This window comes from Cyprinodon variegatus, unplaced genomic scaffold (genome assembly GCF_000732505.1).
Source record: "Cyprinodon variegatus isolate N-32 unplaced genomic scaffold, C_variegatus-1.0 Scaffold815, whole genome shotgun sequence".
NCBI lineage: Eukaryota > Metazoa > Chordata > Actinopteri > Cyprinodontiformes > Cyprinodontidae > Cyprinodon > Cyprinodon variegatus.
In genome coordinates, this window is record NW_015151268.1 from 237515 (window position 1) to 255729 (window position 18215).

An 18215-nucleotide genomic window follows, 5' to 3' on the forward strand; every position below is an offset into this window, starting at 1 on the left:
GTTGTCAGGTCAGGAAATAAGAGCATTTCCACACAACAGCAGAGACAGAGACTGAAGGCCATGAAAACAATGAAACCCTGGATCTTAAAGTCTATGGGTATTTTTTTTTTTTTTTATATTATTAAAATTGTACAGCCCTGAGTAAAGCCAAAAAGAACAGCTAGTAACGAAATGTTTTCCAACTCTTCCCAGAATGTCATCGATCGGAAGCCATACGTAGAAGATGAGAACCTGGTGGAGGTAAAGTTCGCCACCACGCCCATCATGTCCACATACCTGGTAGCTTTTGTGATCGGTGAATATGACTTTGTGGAGAGCCAGTCGTCAGACGGCGTAACGGTACGCGTCTACACACCCGTCGGGAAGGCGGAACAAGGGAAATTCGCTTTGGAGGTGAGAAGAAGCCGAACAGGAGGGAGTTCTGTGTGTCGGATCCCATTTTAAATGGAAGTGAACACAGGAAGTGGAGGCTCCTAACCTCTGCTGTCCAGACTTTTCTCTCTGATGCTGATGATGTTCTTTTTTGGTGCAGGTTGCAACTAAAACCTTACCTTTCTACAAAGACTACTTCAGTGTTCCTTATCCTTTACCTAAGATCGATCTCATAGCTATCGCTGACTTTGCTGCAGGTGAGTCACTGAATATTTAGATATTTTCTTTCCAGAAGAGGATTTGTAGAGTAAAGGTTTGTGTCTCTTTCTGTTTTCAGGTGCCATGGAGAACTGGGGCCTTGTTACATACAGGTGAGCCTCTGTTGGGTCTGGATCCATATTTACCTGAACCGAAGAAGCACATTAGCCGCGCTTTAAATCCTGAGGCTGGTGGGAACTACAGGGTTCCTGCCGATCCTTAAAAAAGTTTTAAAAGGCATTTAGTTCTTCAATATAAAAATAAGGCCTTAATTGGTATTAAAATGTCTTCAATTAGTCTTTGGTAGGTCTCAAAATTCTCATCAAGTCATAAATGGGATTTTATTTTCGTAATTTATAACAGAAATTAAAAATAATTCATGATAATCTTTTGACATTAACCGAACGGCTTAGCTGTAACATTATTAGTTCCATCCTGACAACAGAACCAATAAAAACGACGCTGCAAACAGACCTTGGGGCGATGCACCAATAACTTTTTATCCGGACACCATGGGGAAGTGTAAATTCCTTGACAATTGGTTATCCAGCCGAGAGTTTTCTGCATGGGTAAAAACAGTACCACGTAATGTAGATGAGAAATGACGTATTTTGAGCAAGAAGTCATTCAAGCTCAGCAGGTTCGGATCAAAGCTGTGGAGTCAGACGTGTGAAGAGTGAAAAACAAAACACCAAAATCAAGTTACAGAGAAGCAGCAGCTATTTCTCAGTTCTGTTCATCCCTTTCTGCAAGGCCTCAACAGGATCCCCGACGTCAAAAAAAGCCCCAGTAGCACCAAACCTCTGGATGTTTGGTGGTTCGCCTACAATGAAAGCAGAGCTGTTATTGACTTTGATTAGGGACCTAAACAACGTTTGTGAATTCCATTCATTAGTTTGTTAAAAATATATCTGTTATTAGTGTGTTTTTAGCTTGCCTCCTATATGGAATAGTTTTTAGAAATAGTAAACATTTCTACTGGGCCAGAAAGTAATGGTTCATGTTAAAATAATCATCAGGTTAAATCTGTTTATTTTAAAATTGGTCTTAAATTTTTATTTCAAGGGACAAAAAAGTCTTGAATTTAACTTTCCTTATTTTGTAGGAACCCTGGAACTACCAATGCAGACTATGCAGACTATTCATTTCTGAACTATTGTACTTTTAATACAGCTTCATTTATCTTATTTTCTGAAACATACCAATATCCCTTTACCTAGGAGCAGGTGTTTAGTCAATCATTGCCATTGTTTAAGCGCAGCAGTCTGCCTGTAGACACGGGTGGACCCCCGATCAGAGGAAGAAGGAATCTCTGCTGCTTCCCTCCATCGTCTCACGACTCTGTTTTGTTTCCAGGGAGACCGCGCTGCTAATTGACCCCAAGAACTCCTGCTCGTCCTCCAGGCAGTGGGTGGCGCTGGTGGTAGGACACGAACTCGCCCACCAGTGGTTCGGGAACCTGGTCACCATGGTAACAACCCTGAAAACTCTCTTGGTTTATAGTGAAACACCAACAGACGAACTGATTCAGCTGCATGTTCTGTCTGCCCTGAATGTTCAGACTGTAAACACAGAGCAGTCGATCATCCCTTGTCTTTAACTGGGAGGACTGGGAGGCAGCAGTATGTGAGAGAAAACATGGAAACATTCTGTTGCACACATTAGGGTGATCAATGACCCCAACGTTCTGGGCTGTGGGAGGAAGTCAGAGAAGAAACTCGTATAGAAAGACTTCAGACCAGCGTCTGAAGCAGGACCTTCTCTGTAGAGTGATGCTGTAGCTGCCAGATCTGCTCTGGTCCTGCTTCATGTCAGTGATTGGTTGATTGGCTGAACATTGCCACATGATGTGAAACATTGTGGTTGCCAAGACAACGATAACATCACGCAGTGTGACGAGTTGGGAGCATCTTTAGCTTAGCGTGTCTAATGACAAATGAAGTTTTAACTGATTGATAACAAAACTGAAAAAAAGCATTTTTCTGGGTAACAAAGTAACTGTTAGACCATGATATGAAGGGGGAGAGCTGGGTAGCGCTGTGGCTAGCTGTAGCTAACAGTTAGCCTCTATTAGTTTGGTCAGTTAGCCATATTAAGCTAAACTTTGTATTAACAGCAAAGTTTGTTCTCTAATAACTGTTGCTTTTTTTGTCTAAAATCTCACAAAAGTCAGTTTTTAAGACGTCCCATTTTTCCTTCTGTGCCCTCAGATCTTGATTAAAAATAAAAATAAGCTGAGATTATTTTGTCACCTTGTTAAATAGCAGAGGTCAGTCTTAGAAGGCAGTACTTTCCTTCAAGACTGACAATGATTGTTTTCAGCTTTCAGCTACTTTAGATCGCCAATGAAAATACTGATTAATAAATATGTAAATGTAAAATAAAAGCAAATGTAGGTAATAATATGTTGAGAATCCTTAAGGAACGGATGCAATACAGTTTGTCGAGTGGAGTTGCCATAGGATGACGTCATAAGAAGGGGCAGAGCCCTGAGCAGATCTGGTACCTACAGCGGGCTTCCATTTTACATTAGGAGGATATTTAGTGTCTGAAACATGCGGTAAAAGGTTTCTGAAAGTCTTCTAGTCTCTGGTTTTGGTCAATCTTTCATCCTACATGCTGATTTCCACATTCAGATTTATCAAACTGATCTCTCCTGGTTAAATGCACAAAGAGCAGAGCTGGGTGTTTACATTGTGAAGAGTTTACAGGGAACAACGTGAGCTGTGGACGGGTTCCTGTGTTAGTCATCGTTAGAGTCTCCCTCTCACTCTTCATGACCCATGATGCTTCTAATCGGGGCTGAATGAGGCTCCGATCAGAGTCCTGCAGTGGGTTGGGTATCTGGCAGGTAGCCATATCTACGAGTAGTAAAAAAAACATATTATTCCACAGGTGTAGGCACGGGCATAAATGAACAAAATGCAGCTACCATAGAGTTACAGCATGAATTAACTTATTTATATTTATTAACTCTACATCTTAAAAAACAAATTGAGTCAAGGATATCCAGATAGCAGTAATTTTATTTTATTTTTTTTTTTTTATTTTTTTTTTTTATAATGTGCTAATGTGTGATCGCAGCGCGCTGGATATGAGTGTGAAGCAATGTTCTTTACTGCCTCTATTATTAACAGCTGTGTGTTTAACTTTGTGATCACAGGATGGGTTGCACTTTATTAGCCCCATTTACACTACCCTCTGAAACTGATCCGTGTCGAGTTCGGACCGAGCTTGGATCAGTAAACCATTTACACACCATGCTAGCACGGTTCCTCGCCTCCTAGTGACGAACTATAGCACTACTGCTCTCTAGAGGGAATCAAGCAAGCCAACATGGCGGCGCCCGTAACATTCAGGAAGTTTGCAGAGAGTCAGGCGAAGAAGGCAGCCTCTGGTGAATTTACTGGACAGTCGGCTTTTGGGAAGTGGATACGACAAACAATAGTCTAATCACGGCTTACAGATGCAAAAACAGGTTCAACACACTGCTAAGCAGAATCATCATTGGAAATTATGTGGCACAGTAGGAAGCTAGCGCTTTTATGAATGTCTTTATTATGAGAGAACCGAGCCAAAACTGAACCGAGCCGAGATCTGCTGATGAATCAGTACCAGGTTAGTGCGGATAGGTTGTGTGTGGTGCGGTCCGGTTCAGTTTTGCGTGCCATTTACACCTAACAGGCATCTTTCAAAGAGGTAGTGGAAACAGGGCTATAATTTACGGGTCCGAGCGTTCCTGGCCGGGTTTTAAAAGAGGATAATTGTGCTTAATGGGTCGAGTCTGAACTCTATGGGTGCGGGTGGATAGAGCTTTGAAAATCTGACCTGTGCAGGACTCTGATGACATCAGAACAGGGTCTGAGTTCTCTATGGCTGCATCGGGTCAGATGGGTGTTTTCAGGTGGGATCAGATCCTTAACTCTTTATGGGAAGCAGAGGGAATAGTCTGGAAGGAAGCAGCAGCCTGTTCTCTACAGGTTGAACAAAGCTAGGATACGAGGTCTGCAGCTGAAAGCTAACGCAGTCCGGCTGTGATGACATTCAGACGGCGGTCCTCTAATTGAACCTTCTCATCCACAGGAGTGGTGGACTCACCTCTGGCTCAATGAGGGCTTTGCCTCCTGGATCGAGTACCTGTGTGTGGATCATTGCTTCCCAGAGTACGACATCTGGACCCAGTTTGTCTCTGCAGACTACACCCGCGCCCTGGACCTGGACGCCCTGGACAGCAGCCACCCCATAGAGGTAGGACAGCCAGGGACAACGCTCGCATCTCCATAGGAGCAGCTTAAACAGGAGAGTTAATCATCTGATGGATGATTTGGTGAAATCAGGAGTGTTTGATGTTGTTCAGGTGAACGTGGGCCATCCATCGGAAGTAGATGAAATATTCGATGCCATCTCGTACAGCAAAGGAGCCTCTGTGATCCGTATGCTGCACAACTACATCGGAGACGAGGTTGGTGGCCTCTAACTAACGGCCCGCTACGCTCTCTGCTTTCAGATTCCACCTATTTCAGTTGATCTTGTGTTTTCTTCACAGGACTTTAGGAAAGGAATGAATTCCTACCTTTTAAAGTTCCAACATAAAAACGCATCAACAGGTGAGACCATTAGGTTAATAACGCTGGTCTGAGGAAGAACTGGGAGAATCTCTCCTCCTACCCCTGATGATTATGGTGACATTTAAATACCTTAAAGAGTCGGTAGTTGGAGCTTGTTGATGTATAAAGGCAGCTTTAGGAGGCGTAATGTTCAGGTTACTGCATCATACTCCTCTCTCCCTGCTCTGCTCTCCAGAGGACCTGTGGGACTGTCTGGAACAGGCCAGTGGGAAACCCATAGCAGCAGTGATGAGTTCATGGACCAAGCAGATGGGCTTCCCAATAATAGTGGTGGATCAGGAACAGGTGAGCCTCAACATTCACTGCAGAAAATAAAAATGTAAATTAGTCATTTTTCTGAAATTGAGGAGGTAAGTGAGACACTTGGAACAAATGGAACAAAACAATTTAAAATTCCAAAAAATAAAAATATTTCATTGTCTTATTTCAAGTGCATATTATCTAATTATCTTATTTTAAGAGTAAAAATAATCAAACTACGTTCAGACCGCATGTGATGGAAGCAGCAAAAAAGCTTCTGCCTCATTTTTGATGCTTGTTCACATTAAGGCCCGAGGCGCCTCAAGTGCGTCTTTGATGCTCCTGAAGCGCGTCCTGTAACGTTTGTCCAGATCCGTCTGATGCTTCTGCTGCTCCTGTAGAGTAGCATGAGACGGATCTGTCTGCTGCTCCTGTGTTCAATGGCAGAGAGTCGCTTTGCTATATTTGCTGCGATCAGCGGGTAAAAAGTAGTTTAAATGTGTTTTTAAGTGAGAAAGTTCACCTGAAAACTTCATCTGTGCAGTTAGTTTATCAAGATCACCATATGGCCTTCAATTATCAGCATTAAACCCCCAAACACAGGCAGTGCTCTGTCACTGGGAATCCCCTTCAACAGCAGCCTCTGACCCGCTGTCCTCATGCTGGAAGGCGTTTTTCACATATATAATCTAAAGGCACCAGAATAATAAAGCAAGCATATTTTGCCTTCAGGTTTCAACATTTTAAGTTAATTTAGGTGTTAACAAACTGGTTCAGAGGAGTGATCATAGCTCTCTGCATCAGCAGTGCTGTCTGTCTCCCTGCCAGCTCCCTGATCAGCTTCTCTGATTGGTTGATGCGATGCGTCCAGCAGCAAAAGTAAAGCTTCTGCTTCTAAAGCGCATCTGAAGCGCATCTGAAGCTCATGAAGCGCTGCTCCTGCTGCTCGAAATGCGCTGCAGGACCTTTTGATGCACCTTGAAGCTCATCAACCATTGACTTTGCATGTTAACTTGCTGCTTCAGCAGCTTGCAGTCTGAACGTAGCATCATTCCATTGGCAAATCATCTTATTTCCCTACTCAAATTAAAGGCAAATACACATAATCTGAGACATTTTTCATTATTTCTAGATTGTTTTTTGCAGTGTTGCCTTATTATTCAGAGTTTATTTACCGTCTGCATCCTGGTTGGATTGGAGAACAGAATAAAATCTCCTTAGAATCCGTTCAGATGGTCTCTGCTGGGATTTTCCTCTTCTAAAATGCTCTGTTTCTGGTTTTTGTAGCAAGGTGAGGACCGAATCCTGAAGATATCCCAGAAGAAGTTCTGTGCCAGTGGACCTCATAACGGTGAGTTCAGATCACAGAAGGAGCTCATGGTCAGGAGCCGACAATGCATGAGGAGTTGTTTTTTTTTTTGTTTGTTTGTTTTTTTTTTTTAAGAGTTTCTGAAGCTCAGGCGTGATGATGCAGGTTTCATTGGATTCAGGTTTTTCTGAATCTAGATCTGCATTTAAATCTATATTTGTTTTTAGATTTACTCAATAAACAGTTAATAGTTACATGAATGAGGAGCAGATGATGAGAGGGCGGTCCCCGGGAAAGCAGAGGATTATGGGATGGATGATTAAAACGCAATTAACAAATGAGTGCGGACTCGTGTTCTCACCATGTTCGTGTTTGAGAAGAACACAGGAAAGTATAGACTCGAGGAGAACGGGAGCACGCAGCATAAATATGGGTTAACTGAAACAGAGGCGTACTGATGACATCACTACACGCTCAGCTCGCCTGGAGCTGCATTTCGCCTCCTGTTTTTAATAATCTCTAGATAATAATAAATTCTGACTTTTTTCATTTAGTGGGGGAATAATAATGAACACAGTCAGATAAACACAAATCAAATGAATGTTTTGCCAAATAAAACAATCAAACCTCCATCAGAGGCAGCGGTCCTTCATGCAGGGCTATGCAGAGAGAGCTCTGTGAGCGAGCCATTGAAAGCTGCTGCCGCAGTGCATGCTGGGACAGCTGCCAATCTCAAGGACGGAAAAGTCTGCTCTGATGCATGCTGGGTAAAGAAGGAGGGGCGAGAACAACATCCGGGGACTTTGTCCATTCTCGGTCTGCTGTTCTTGTGAATTGGAGCAGTACTAGGGCTGAGGCTGATGATGCGATCACACAAGTACACAGATTGTGGCTCCAATTTTATATTAGCGGTTATCGTGGTTAGCATTGCTAGCTGTGAATGCCAGGCTCTGCACTCTATTTATTTTAACACCCTGCTGATGCTAGAAATGGCTAAAATAAAGACCTGTTACCATAGTTACAGCCTCCACTGCTTTGTTGGTTTGGTCCACCTAAGGTGTGGTGTGTTCACTGACTGGAGAAAGATCAGATTTTTCCATTGTTAGGACCTGAACATTGGGTCAGTTTCTCTGTGAATGAATCAGTTTTTCTTTGGGTTCCTGGTGATTTCTGCTGACACTCTTCTCCTCCTCCTTTGGTGCAGGTGAGGATTGTCCTAGTTGGATGGTGCCCATCAGTATCTGTACGAGCGAGGACCCTAAATGCTCCAAGCTCAAGCTGCTGCTGGACAAAGCAGAGACGACTGTGACTCTGAGCGGCGTCGCTCCTGATCAGTGGATCAAGGTTAGACTCCTTCCTTCAACAGCAGGGAGGATTAGATCCAGCTCCTTATAAACACTGTTTGATACTAAATGTTCACTGCAAAGATTTAATGGCGGAATATTTCTGAAATGATGGAATAAAAATGAGACGGTATGAGTAACGGTCTACAGGTGGATGCAGTGGATAATTACAACCTGAAATGTTTGAACTGGTTCCTGCTGTTTTCAGATCAACCCTGGAACTGTGGGATTCTACCGGATCCAGTACAGCTCCTCCATGTTGGAGAGTCTGCTGCCGGGAGTCAGAGACCTGAGCCTGCAGCCTGTGGACCGGCTGGGCCTGCAGAACGACCTGTTCTCTCTGGTGAGGCTGAGCAACACGTCCAGATGTTTGGAGTAAAGAACATCTGGGTCTGCGTCTGGTTAGAAACATGTGATCCTGAGGATGAGTGTAGATCAAACGGCTGTAGCTGCCAGACTCAGAGGTTAAACTGATCTTTGTTTTCTCAAAGTACAAACGTTTGTGATTGAAGCGGTTTCCTGGATCCCAGCAGACCTTTGTGTTTTTACTATCAGGCTTTCAGTTTGTCTGCTGCTGTTTCTAGACTGCTGAGTGCTGACTAGTTTTAGAACATCATGAGGCAGGAATCGATCAGCAGGTGCTCAATATCAGATGATCATCAGTGTCCATCAGTCAGAAATGACTTAATGGCGTCTATGATCAGCAAAGGGTGTTCTAAAAATAGGTAGAAAAAATAAACTAACTGTATTTGCTCTTCATTTAAGCAGGTTAGTAAAGTTTTCTGCTGATGGAATCGGTGTTTGTCCCTAAAATATGATCATTTATTTACTGAAACTTCTCATTTGAAATTAAAATCTTGTTCCCTTAGTAAATAATTGTTTAAATCAGGTGGAAAACCTTTTAATTGCAGAAGATTTGACTTCCTTTTAGTTCCCTTTGACACCGGGCTGTTCTCCTATGGTAACCATGGTTACAGGCACTGCTGGTAAAGATCTTTGTTTTATAGAGAGGAAGATTTTTCTCTCCTTCTAGATCAGCGATGTCATCAGGGCTGCAACAATCAGATTAATCCATTATTGAAATAATTGTCAGCTAAATCAGTAATTGATTAATCACTAACTGGAGTATAGAGACTCTAAATGCCTTTAGCTGACAGAGTGACCCACTTAGTGCAAGAATTATACCAAAATTGTAAACAAATATATAAACATTTTGCATTTAAGATTTAAAAAAATCTTGTCTGTCACTATGCTCTATCTGGAACGCCTCAGGTGGAAAAGTTTTAGGCCCAGTCTCATTTCTCTCACCCTGTTTAGTCCCTAGCACTCCGTTTGCGCGTTCATGTTATAAGAGCTTTTATGCTGCCTCATAAATTGACTTTTTACATTTTGTAATATATTTGTTGTTCAATATTATATATGTGTTTGATGAAAAGGTATGAGCATGGCAGAGTTTCCATGCAGAAGGTTGTGTTTACGCATGACGTAGGTGAACACATCACTGAAGTCCACAGGCTATTTGTTACCACCATCCACTGGGCTGGGATGTTGTTTTTTTTACAACTAGGGGTGTCCCATTTCTTAGGGAGAAAATCTTCCCTTGCACTCCCCTCATTGGGTGGACTTCACTATGGAGGAACTCACTGCAGTGTTCTCAGAACCAAGTGAGAGGAATGAGGCCTCAGTTTCTCCTGGTTTAATTTAGTAAGAAGTTTTCAGTAAGGAACCTTTAGCTATCTGATTATCAGTCAAACAAACAGATGAATCGATTTATAAAATAATCATAGTTGCAGCTCTAAGTGTCACACTCCTGTTTACATCAGGGCCGGTTCCAGCTGTATGAATGAAATGACATCATTTCATTTACAAACATCACATTGGCTGTATTATAACTTTACTCCCAGTTATTTAGCAGCTTTTGCCTCTTTATACTGTTTGATAGAGCGCATGGTTCTGGTTGATCAAATTTAGGTCTAGGGAATCATTTCCTCATCATTCCTAAACATGCTTTAATGATCCTCTCTGGATCTATTCTGAGCAGAAGAAGCTGCCGGTTTGTGGTTAACCTTTATTTTGCTCAGCAGCAGCACTAGCTGTTGATTAGAGGAAGGTTTCTGCTAACTGCTGGTTCTTGTTCTGTGGCTCCAGTCCCGTGCAGGGATGATCAGCACGGTGGAGGTGCTGAAGCTGATGGAGGCGTTTGTCAATGAACCAAACTACACGGTTTGGAGCGACCTGAGCTGTAACCTGGGAGTGTTGTCCTCACTGCTGTCTCACACTGAGTTCCACGAGGAGATCCAGGAGTTCATCAGGGACCTCTTCTCCCCGATCGGCCTCAGGCTGGGCTGGGACAGCAAGCCAGGGGAAGGTGAGGAGGAACCAACATACCCTACGTATTCTGCCCCCTGCAAGAACATTTAGTACATCTACATTACTGTTTGCACTACGGGGAATCTTTATTTCCCTTAATGATTTAAATAATTGACACCTTGTTTTATGAAACAGGTTTAAAGGGTGAATTTAATATTTTTCATTAGAAATTCAAAGCTGATCGTTCCCATTTAAATCGTGGTTTAAAGCCAGAGTTTTCCGTCCAATGCTCTGTGCAGCTGCTAAGCTAATGTTGTGTGACTGTAGGCCATCTGGACGCCCTGTTGAGAGGCCTGGTTCTGGGGAAACTGGGCAAAGCGGGACACAAACCCACCCTGGAAGAGGCCAGGCGGAGATTCAAGGACCATGTGGAGGGGAAGCAGGTGCTGCCTGCAGACCTGAGGAGCCCAGTAAGTGGAGCTTGGATAAGATGGGAGTAGATGCTGTACGCTGGCCACCTCTGTTCATTAGAATCTGTTTATAAATGAGCTACAGAGGCAGAACCTATGTGGACATGGAACCCAATGCATGCTGATATCTGCTTTAGGTGCTGCAGAGGCAAACAGCTAAAGTTACTCATGCTACATCTACAGATCACATGATGGTGGAAATGAAAAGCTACAGCAGTAGCCATTCAAGATTTTCCCCAGTTTCCTTTATGGGCCCTTGCCTGGTCCCCTATTATTCCTTTTTAAACATCAATCTTTGTACTAAAATATTCTTTCTATCATGATTTGTGGACATTAAGATCTAAAGAGAAGTATCATCTCCTGGTCAGACCCTGTAACTCAGTGAAAGGCTGGAGTCAGTCAGTGGCTGGGAGCTGCAGAGAAGTGGGCTGCCGTTCAGCCAGCTTTTGACTGGGGAGGGCTATTTTAAAATGCCTGCTACTGTATTACTAACTTTGCTGAATTATATAAAAAACCACCAGAACTACAGTTTGAAGTTCCTCCAGCTCATCCTCCTGTTCATTCAGAAGGAGCTAACTTCTCTCTGCTCTCCAGGTGTATCTAACGGTGCTGAAGCACGGGGACAGCACCACACTGGAGACGATGCTCAAGGTAAACACTAACAGTCTATTGACCATGTGGTGGTCTCTCCCTCCATTCCTTCCTTTCTTCCTTTCCTTTGTGTCCTTTCCTTCTCAGCTGTTTTTCTTTGTCTGGTTCTTCTTTAACCTTTGTATCACTTCCCTTCCTTCTTTTATTTCTTCTTTCCTCTATATCTTTTTTGTAATCAGGTTCATAAGCTCTTATATTTACATTGTTAAATGAATCCATTGTGAGTCAGTAGTCATTCTAACATGAACTCCAGATGATTTGGACCCCTGATTCTCCAATATGTGCTTCACATTAACTGGTTCTGGTTAAATGCTGATATCCATCCTGTGGTTCAGTTCTGCTTCTCTCAGTCCAGCTGCAGAATTGCTGCAGACCTCTGGAGTTCTGTCTCTGCACGCGTTGCTGATGTCCGTCACTTAACTGAGCTTTTAATGAAACGCAGCTCAAAGGTTTCCCCCCTCTGTGTTTCTACGGCCCTTGAACTCCTCTCTGCATGAAGCTGCTGGAGGATGAAATGGCCTCACTTCTTCTGTGGTTTTAATAACGGACTCTTTCTCTTTGTCGTCCTGCAGCTCCATAAACAAGCAGACATGCAGGAGGAGAGGAACCGCATTGAGCGAGTCCTGGGGGCCATCTCTGCTCCTGATCTAATCCAGAAAGTCCTCAGCTTCGCCCTCTCGGTACACAACCTTCTATTTATTTAACTTCAGACCTACCTCTAAGGTTATTTTATTTTTCACAGGAAGGAAAACTGATTGGATAAAACATTGATTCTATTATTTAGCTCTTTTTTTCAGACTCTATGATGATTCAGACGTTAGGAACTGAAGTGTTGAATCATATCACAATAGAGTAAATGTGTTAATGTTAGCCTAGCAGTTTAGCAAAGTGAGCACAGGCTCCTGCAGATTTGTTAGCCAAATGACACCAAGTAGAGAGACTAATTAAGACGACTCAGTGTCTTATTTTACTGTGAGTTTTTAGGCCTGAAACGTTGGAATACATGATAATGACGGGAAGTCTTAGAATCGTGTCTCTGTATCCTGAAACCTCACCTGTTGGCTGTACCTGCACCATCATCAGCTGTCATCTTCTCAGTCGGATAGTTTGATGGTTTTGTCTGTTTTCTGGACGTCTGTCCCGGCAGGAAGAGGTCCGTCCCCAGGACACGGTGTCTGTAATCGGAGGCGTGGCGGGAAGCAGCAAGCAAGGCCGGAAAGCTGCCTGGAAATTTGTCAGGGATAACTGGGAGGAGCTCTACAACCGCTACCAGGGAGGCTTCCTTATATCACGCCTCATCAAGGTGGGTCTAAACTACTCCGAATGTTCTGGATTTGTTGGAAGCATCCAGTTGGACACGGTCTGTCGGTTAGCTGTAGTTAGCCGTCAATAGCCACATTTACACTTCCCTTTTGAAACCGTGCTGAGATCAGTCTGAGGACGGTAACCAAGATAACTGAGTGTAAATGGAACGCACAACTGAACCGCACCGCGCCAGACACAACCGAACCGCGCTAACATGGTACTAGTTCATCAGCAGGGCTCGGCGCGATTCAGTTCTGGCTCATTACTCGGATAACAAAGAGTGCAAGAGCAGACCGTTTCATCTCCTTACAGTCAGCCTCCATAATCATGAAATTTCAGACATTCATGAAAATCCTAGCCTCTCTACAGTTCCACACGATTTCCTGTGATAATGCTGCTTAGCAGTGTGATGAACCTCAATGTCGTTGTTTCCTGCGTCTGTAAACCCTGATTACACTTATCGTTTGTCGTATCCACTTCCCAAAAGCCGAATGTCAAGTAAATTCACCAAAGGCTGCATTCTTCGCCTGACTCTCCACAAACTTCCTAAGTGTTACGGGCGCCGCCATGTTGGTTTGCTTGTTTACCTTTAGAGAGTAGGAGTACCGTAGATCACCACTAGGAGGTGAAGAACCGTGCTAGCGTGGTGTGTAAACAGTCTTAAGGAACTGAGCCCGGATCTGTTTCAGAGGGTACTGTAAATGAGTCTAGTGTCACTACCCAACCCTTACCATCAGCTCATTTGCACATATGCATACAGATGTTCAGCCAAGTCTATAAATCATATAATTATGGTACTAAAAGTACTTATTTGTATCCCTAAATGACTACAGAATGCTAATACACATCTTTAAAAAAAATATTTTTATTACTTTTCTGAGATGTTTTTTACATTTTCTTCGTCGTATTGCTTCTCTGATGTCATCATGGGACATGCTCAGTGCCGTCCGGCAAAATAAACCATGTTTATCTGCATTTTAGTTGTTTTCTTTCTTTAGGTTTATTTGATATATACCATAATGTTAACACGAACGGAAAAAATAAAACTCAAAAAGACTAGATTTATGTTTAAATCCAAAGCCGAAAAAGTTAGGTCCCTGAAGTAGCGTAGAATCTTAGCCTGATAAACCAGACTAAATGTGAGATTAAATGTGTAATCTAGTCTGGCCTTGATGAATGAGACATCGGAAGATTGTTGATGAGAACAACCTGTTGTTTTTCAAACCATGTCTGTGCCTATTGGCCAACGCTCTGACCAATGAGCGCAACTGACTGTGACGTAGTAAAGCACGACAGGAAGCTGGTGGGGGAGTGTAAACAAACAGCGTGTCGGTAAAACGGCGAATACGTCCTTCTTGAAAATGAATGAGCGTAGAGCCTCTTCCTGCTCACGTTTCAATGAAAACCCCAGGTCTGATCCTTCCAAAACTGATTCCAAAGCTGAGTCAAACCAGAACTGTTCAATAGTTGTTGCCATCTTCCTTGTTGTGCTTTCTCCAGCGTTGCACAGCTTTGTCGTCCACCCTCAAAAGTCCGCCCCATTTGCATTCAGAAATTTAAAACACATCTTTGCGTTGTGATTGGCCCCCCAGTTCTAAAGCGTGAGGCATTGTCGAGGCTAGACCACTCGCAGGCAAAACTGATTTTGGCCGCCGGCGGGTGGAGCTAGTTCACTAGGCTAGTAGGATCCCATTTCCAGTGCAGAGTGTGATAAAACTGGAGAGACTTTTTTTTTTTCAGGACATATATTATTAACCTTGTTCACATTATATTTTAGTACGCTACCGTAACTATTTTTAAGGAGCAAAAGTATAATGTGGGTGACCCAGATGTCTCTCTGGTTGCGTAAATTAGCCGATGGTTTGGATCATGCTAATGGGACAGTTTGGGTAGCGACACCGAATTAGCCGTCAGTTAGCCTCTCATTCTCCTGCTGTATTAGTTTCTACTGTAATTAGAGGATTGTCCTTCTGCTTTCCTTGCATCTAAGTCTCTATATCTCCTTACAGCTCACAGTCGATGGTTTTGCTATTGATAAAATGGCTGCTGAAGTTAAGGTAAGACTATTTACATGTTTTCCTTTATTCCTGTAGAATATTAGTTGCATTAGAAGTCTCTTTTTTATCTCAAACGTTTTATATCACTCCTGTTGGTACCATCTGCCCTTCTTTACTGTCTGCAGTCACACAGATGTTTAACGAACTCTGCTGGGGTCGATTGCTGAGAAGCTGTCTGTTAGCTGCTTTCTGTATCCTCTTAGCTGCCCTGATCTTCTTGGTTAGATAGTTGCTGCTCTGCCTGTACATCCTGGTTTCCACTGCTGCAGGCCTCTCCTTTCTTCCCACGCAGGGGGGGGGGGGAGATAGTTTGGTTTGCAGACTCATCCTTAAGAAAATGTCTGCATGAAGTGAGTTTTAGCGACTCATTCAGAATAGGGGATATAGCTTAATCATTCCAATCGGCTGTCAGAGTGGGTCAGTTTGCTCTTTGCTCTTTTTAACACTCTAAATGCTCAGAAGTTGTGAATTTCGCTCACAATGTAGTTTGGAATGAGACGAAGCAGGTTCACAGAGGCACAAAATTTTTATTAATTACACTGGTCGTCTGTTTTGATCAAATAGAAATAGAGGCCTGTCTCTAATTCTGGCTTCCTTCCAATAATGGCCTGGACCAAGATGTATCTGAGTGAAATAAAGGCCCCGTCCTATATTATAGGATTTATGGTAGTTTATGGAAATGTAGAGAGGACTACAAGTCTTCTGTAATACTGGGAAACCATTAAACTAATGTTTTGTTCATGTAGTTACTTTTCCTCTCACAGCCTGGATTGGAGGAAAGGAAAGGTGACAGTTTTTTTTAAGTCAGCTGTTGAGAAGCAGCGGTTTGTTCATTTAGATTCCCACTAAAAATGTATGCTAATTAAAATTTCCAGTTTTTTCTTCCAGGCGTACATTGGATTTTAAAGTGTTCTAAATGTTAGGCTAATTAAATCATTGCTTTTAATGGCTCTTTATGGATCAGATCAATAATCACCATGTGTTCTTAGCAACACCTTTGCTTCCAGGAGCTTCCAGGGTCCCAGAATGATCTGAACCAGCTCATCATTCAGATTCATCGGTGCGGTTTCTATAAATAAAAGCGTGAGGAGTTGACGAGCTCTTTCTTTCTGTCTCTGCAGAGTTTTTTCGAGAGCCACCCGGCGCCTGCGGCTGAGCGCACCGTGCAGCAGTGCTGCGAAAACATCCTCCTGAACGCCGCCTGGCTGAAGCGTGACGCAGACGACATCCAGCAGTATCTACTGCAGCGCAAGGCGCCCCCTGTCTGAGCCGCCTGTCCGCTGCATGCTCTCCTCCCCGCTCCCCCCCACCCACCCACCCAACGCCATCATCATAACCGTCTCGCCCACCTTCAGTGACTTTATATCAGAAGGGGAGATGAGATCCTCTAGCTTCATCACTCCAAACTGAACTAAACGAGACAAAGCCAAGGATCGCCCCGAGCTTCGGAAGGAAGAGTGGAAATGAATCCGTAGAATCAGACCAGGAATGTAGGTTTGCTCCCCGTCTGTCCATGACGAAGGACGTACCCATCCGTTGGTGCACCACACCATATTTCCACCCTCTATCACATGCCCTCGTATGCACACCGTTATCCTTCCTGTATCATCGCTGAGAAAACTGTGAACCCCCCCAATCATTATCTCTGCTCCCGTTTTGTTTGCATGGAATCTCATTTTCCTCCTCTATCTTTTTGGAATCAGTTCCCATTATTTCCCCCTCCGCTCAGCTCCTGTCGGCTGACCCTCCTCCTCTAGAGGGCGCTGTGGCTGGTTGAACTCGCCACTCGTCTGGACAGAGGGAGCTTCTTAACACTAGTTTCCAACAGCATTGATCACACTGCTAATACAGCGTTAGGAACGGGCAGACAGCGCTAGCATGGTACTATGATGTAAACTGTTTGATGCAAGCATTTCTCTCTGATAATCTTTTAAAAGAAATAATGAAACTATCCATGAATCATGTCTCCACCCTCCCTTCATGCACCTCTGTTAAGTCGGTTTGTATAGTTGGAGGAAAAAAAAAAACTATTTAATCGTGTTTCTCTATCCGCTTCCAGCCATTAAATAACGATTCAGGAGTGTTTTTTTATAAGACAACAGATGCAGTGATTTATTTAAATGTTAAAATGGTCTTTATTTGAGGAAGAAAAAAAAAACACATTTACTGTGTCTTTTATTCTGAAAGGACAACAGGAAACTCCTCTTGCAGCATCAGTGGTCTGGACTTTTCTCCAGTGGAGCTGCTGAACTGGGCAGCCTTACAGCAGCTGATTGGTTTGCAGTATAAACTAAACCCTAACGTGGTGACAGTAGGTGACTCCGCTCTACATCAACTGTAACATTGCAGGTTCTGCAGACTTGTTAAAAAAATATAAATCTATATGAAATTTGCAATTTGATGTGGTTTTTGGAAAAACGCACCTCAGTCATTCACTGAAACATTTTCCATCCTGTAAAACTTTTCATTTATTTAATCCACATATTGGTTTTATGAGGATCCATGTAGATGTGAGCTGATGATCAGACCTTCTACCACTGAATTTTAGTTTAACAGGTGAGATTCAGAGTTCTAAGCTGATCTAGAAGTTGATTTTCTAAACAAAAACAAGAAAGAATCAATTGATCTTTCCATGAAATGATCCAACATGTCAGCTTCTTTCTTAATCACAGCTCATTTTCTAAGTTCGGTCTTGCACGTTTTCTACAAGATCTTAGTCCCATTTATATAGATCTCAATTGTAGATTTTAAAAACACAGGATCTTCAATTCTGTTTTCATATTTCTACAACTCTGTTTTGGGGTGAGTATGGGGTGAATTTTGTTCCACTATTGTTGCAAAGCACATGTTTTGTTCATGCCAAAAAAAAACCATACAATCCACTGGACTTTGTTTCCAAGTTTGAAGACGTTTCTCTTCCCATCCAGGAAGCTTTTTCAATTAAAAATGTCAGGAGTAGCGTTGAGTTCCAGGTTTTATGCAGTAGCCCAACAAAGCCTTGCTTTGTTTTGAAAGCATGCAAATTGAACATGAACATTGAACACTTGATTATAAGCCCACATTTGGCGGGCTGTGGGCTTATAATCAAAGAAGTGAACTACCATGACTATGAAGCTGATCCCAGTGGGAAATTAATCCCTAACTCTATAGGGGCAGTAGTAGCCATGCTAACTGTGTGGGAGCAGTGGTAGCCATGCTAACTGTGTGGGAGCAGTGGTAGCCATGCTAACTGTAGTGGGAGCAGTGGTAGCCATGCTAACTGTGTGGGAGCA

General features: G+C 43.0%; 1 protein-coding gene across 1 annotated transcript in view; it reads left to right on the plus strand.

Annotated features, from left to right (window-relative positions):
• The window catches only part of LOC107098842 (puromycin-sensitive aminopeptidase), a 29055-nt gene extending 11963 nt beyond the window's left edge, over positions 1 to 17092 (plus strand). The window contains exons 6-23 of the mRNA XM_015396701.1: positions 193 to 393; positions 533 to 629; positions 710 to 743; positions 1987 to 2101; positions 4714 to 4878; positions 4988 to 5092; positions 5177 to 5237; positions 5434 to 5543; positions 6786 to 6849; positions 8012 to 8151; positions 8359 to 8493; positions 10299 to 10518; positions 10788 to 10930; positions 11525 to 11581; positions 12154 to 12261; positions 12729 to 12884; positions 14896 to 14943; positions 16065 to 17092. Coding sequence (XP_015252187.1) covers positions 193 to 393; positions 533 to 629; positions 710 to 743; positions 1987 to 2101; positions 4714 to 4878; positions 4988 to 5092; positions 5177 to 5237; positions 5434 to 5543; positions 6786 to 6849; positions 8012 to 8151; positions 8359 to 8493; positions 10299 to 10518; positions 10788 to 10930; positions 11525 to 11581; positions 12154 to 12261; positions 12729 to 12884; positions 14896 to 14943; positions 16065 to 16211 — 2106 coding nt within the window. The 3' untranslated portion in view covers positions 16212 to 17092. The remainder of the gene's footprint in view (positions 1 to 192; positions 394 to 532; positions 630 to 709; positions 744 to 1986; positions 2102 to 4713; positions 4879 to 4987; positions 5093 to 5176; positions 5238 to 5433; positions 5544 to 6785; positions 6850 to 8011; positions 8152 to 8358; positions 8494 to 10298; positions 10519 to 10787; positions 10931 to 11524; positions 11582 to 12153; positions 12262 to 12728; positions 12885 to 14895; positions 14944 to 16064) is intronic.
• Positions 17093 to 18215: the final 1123 nt, after the last annotated feature.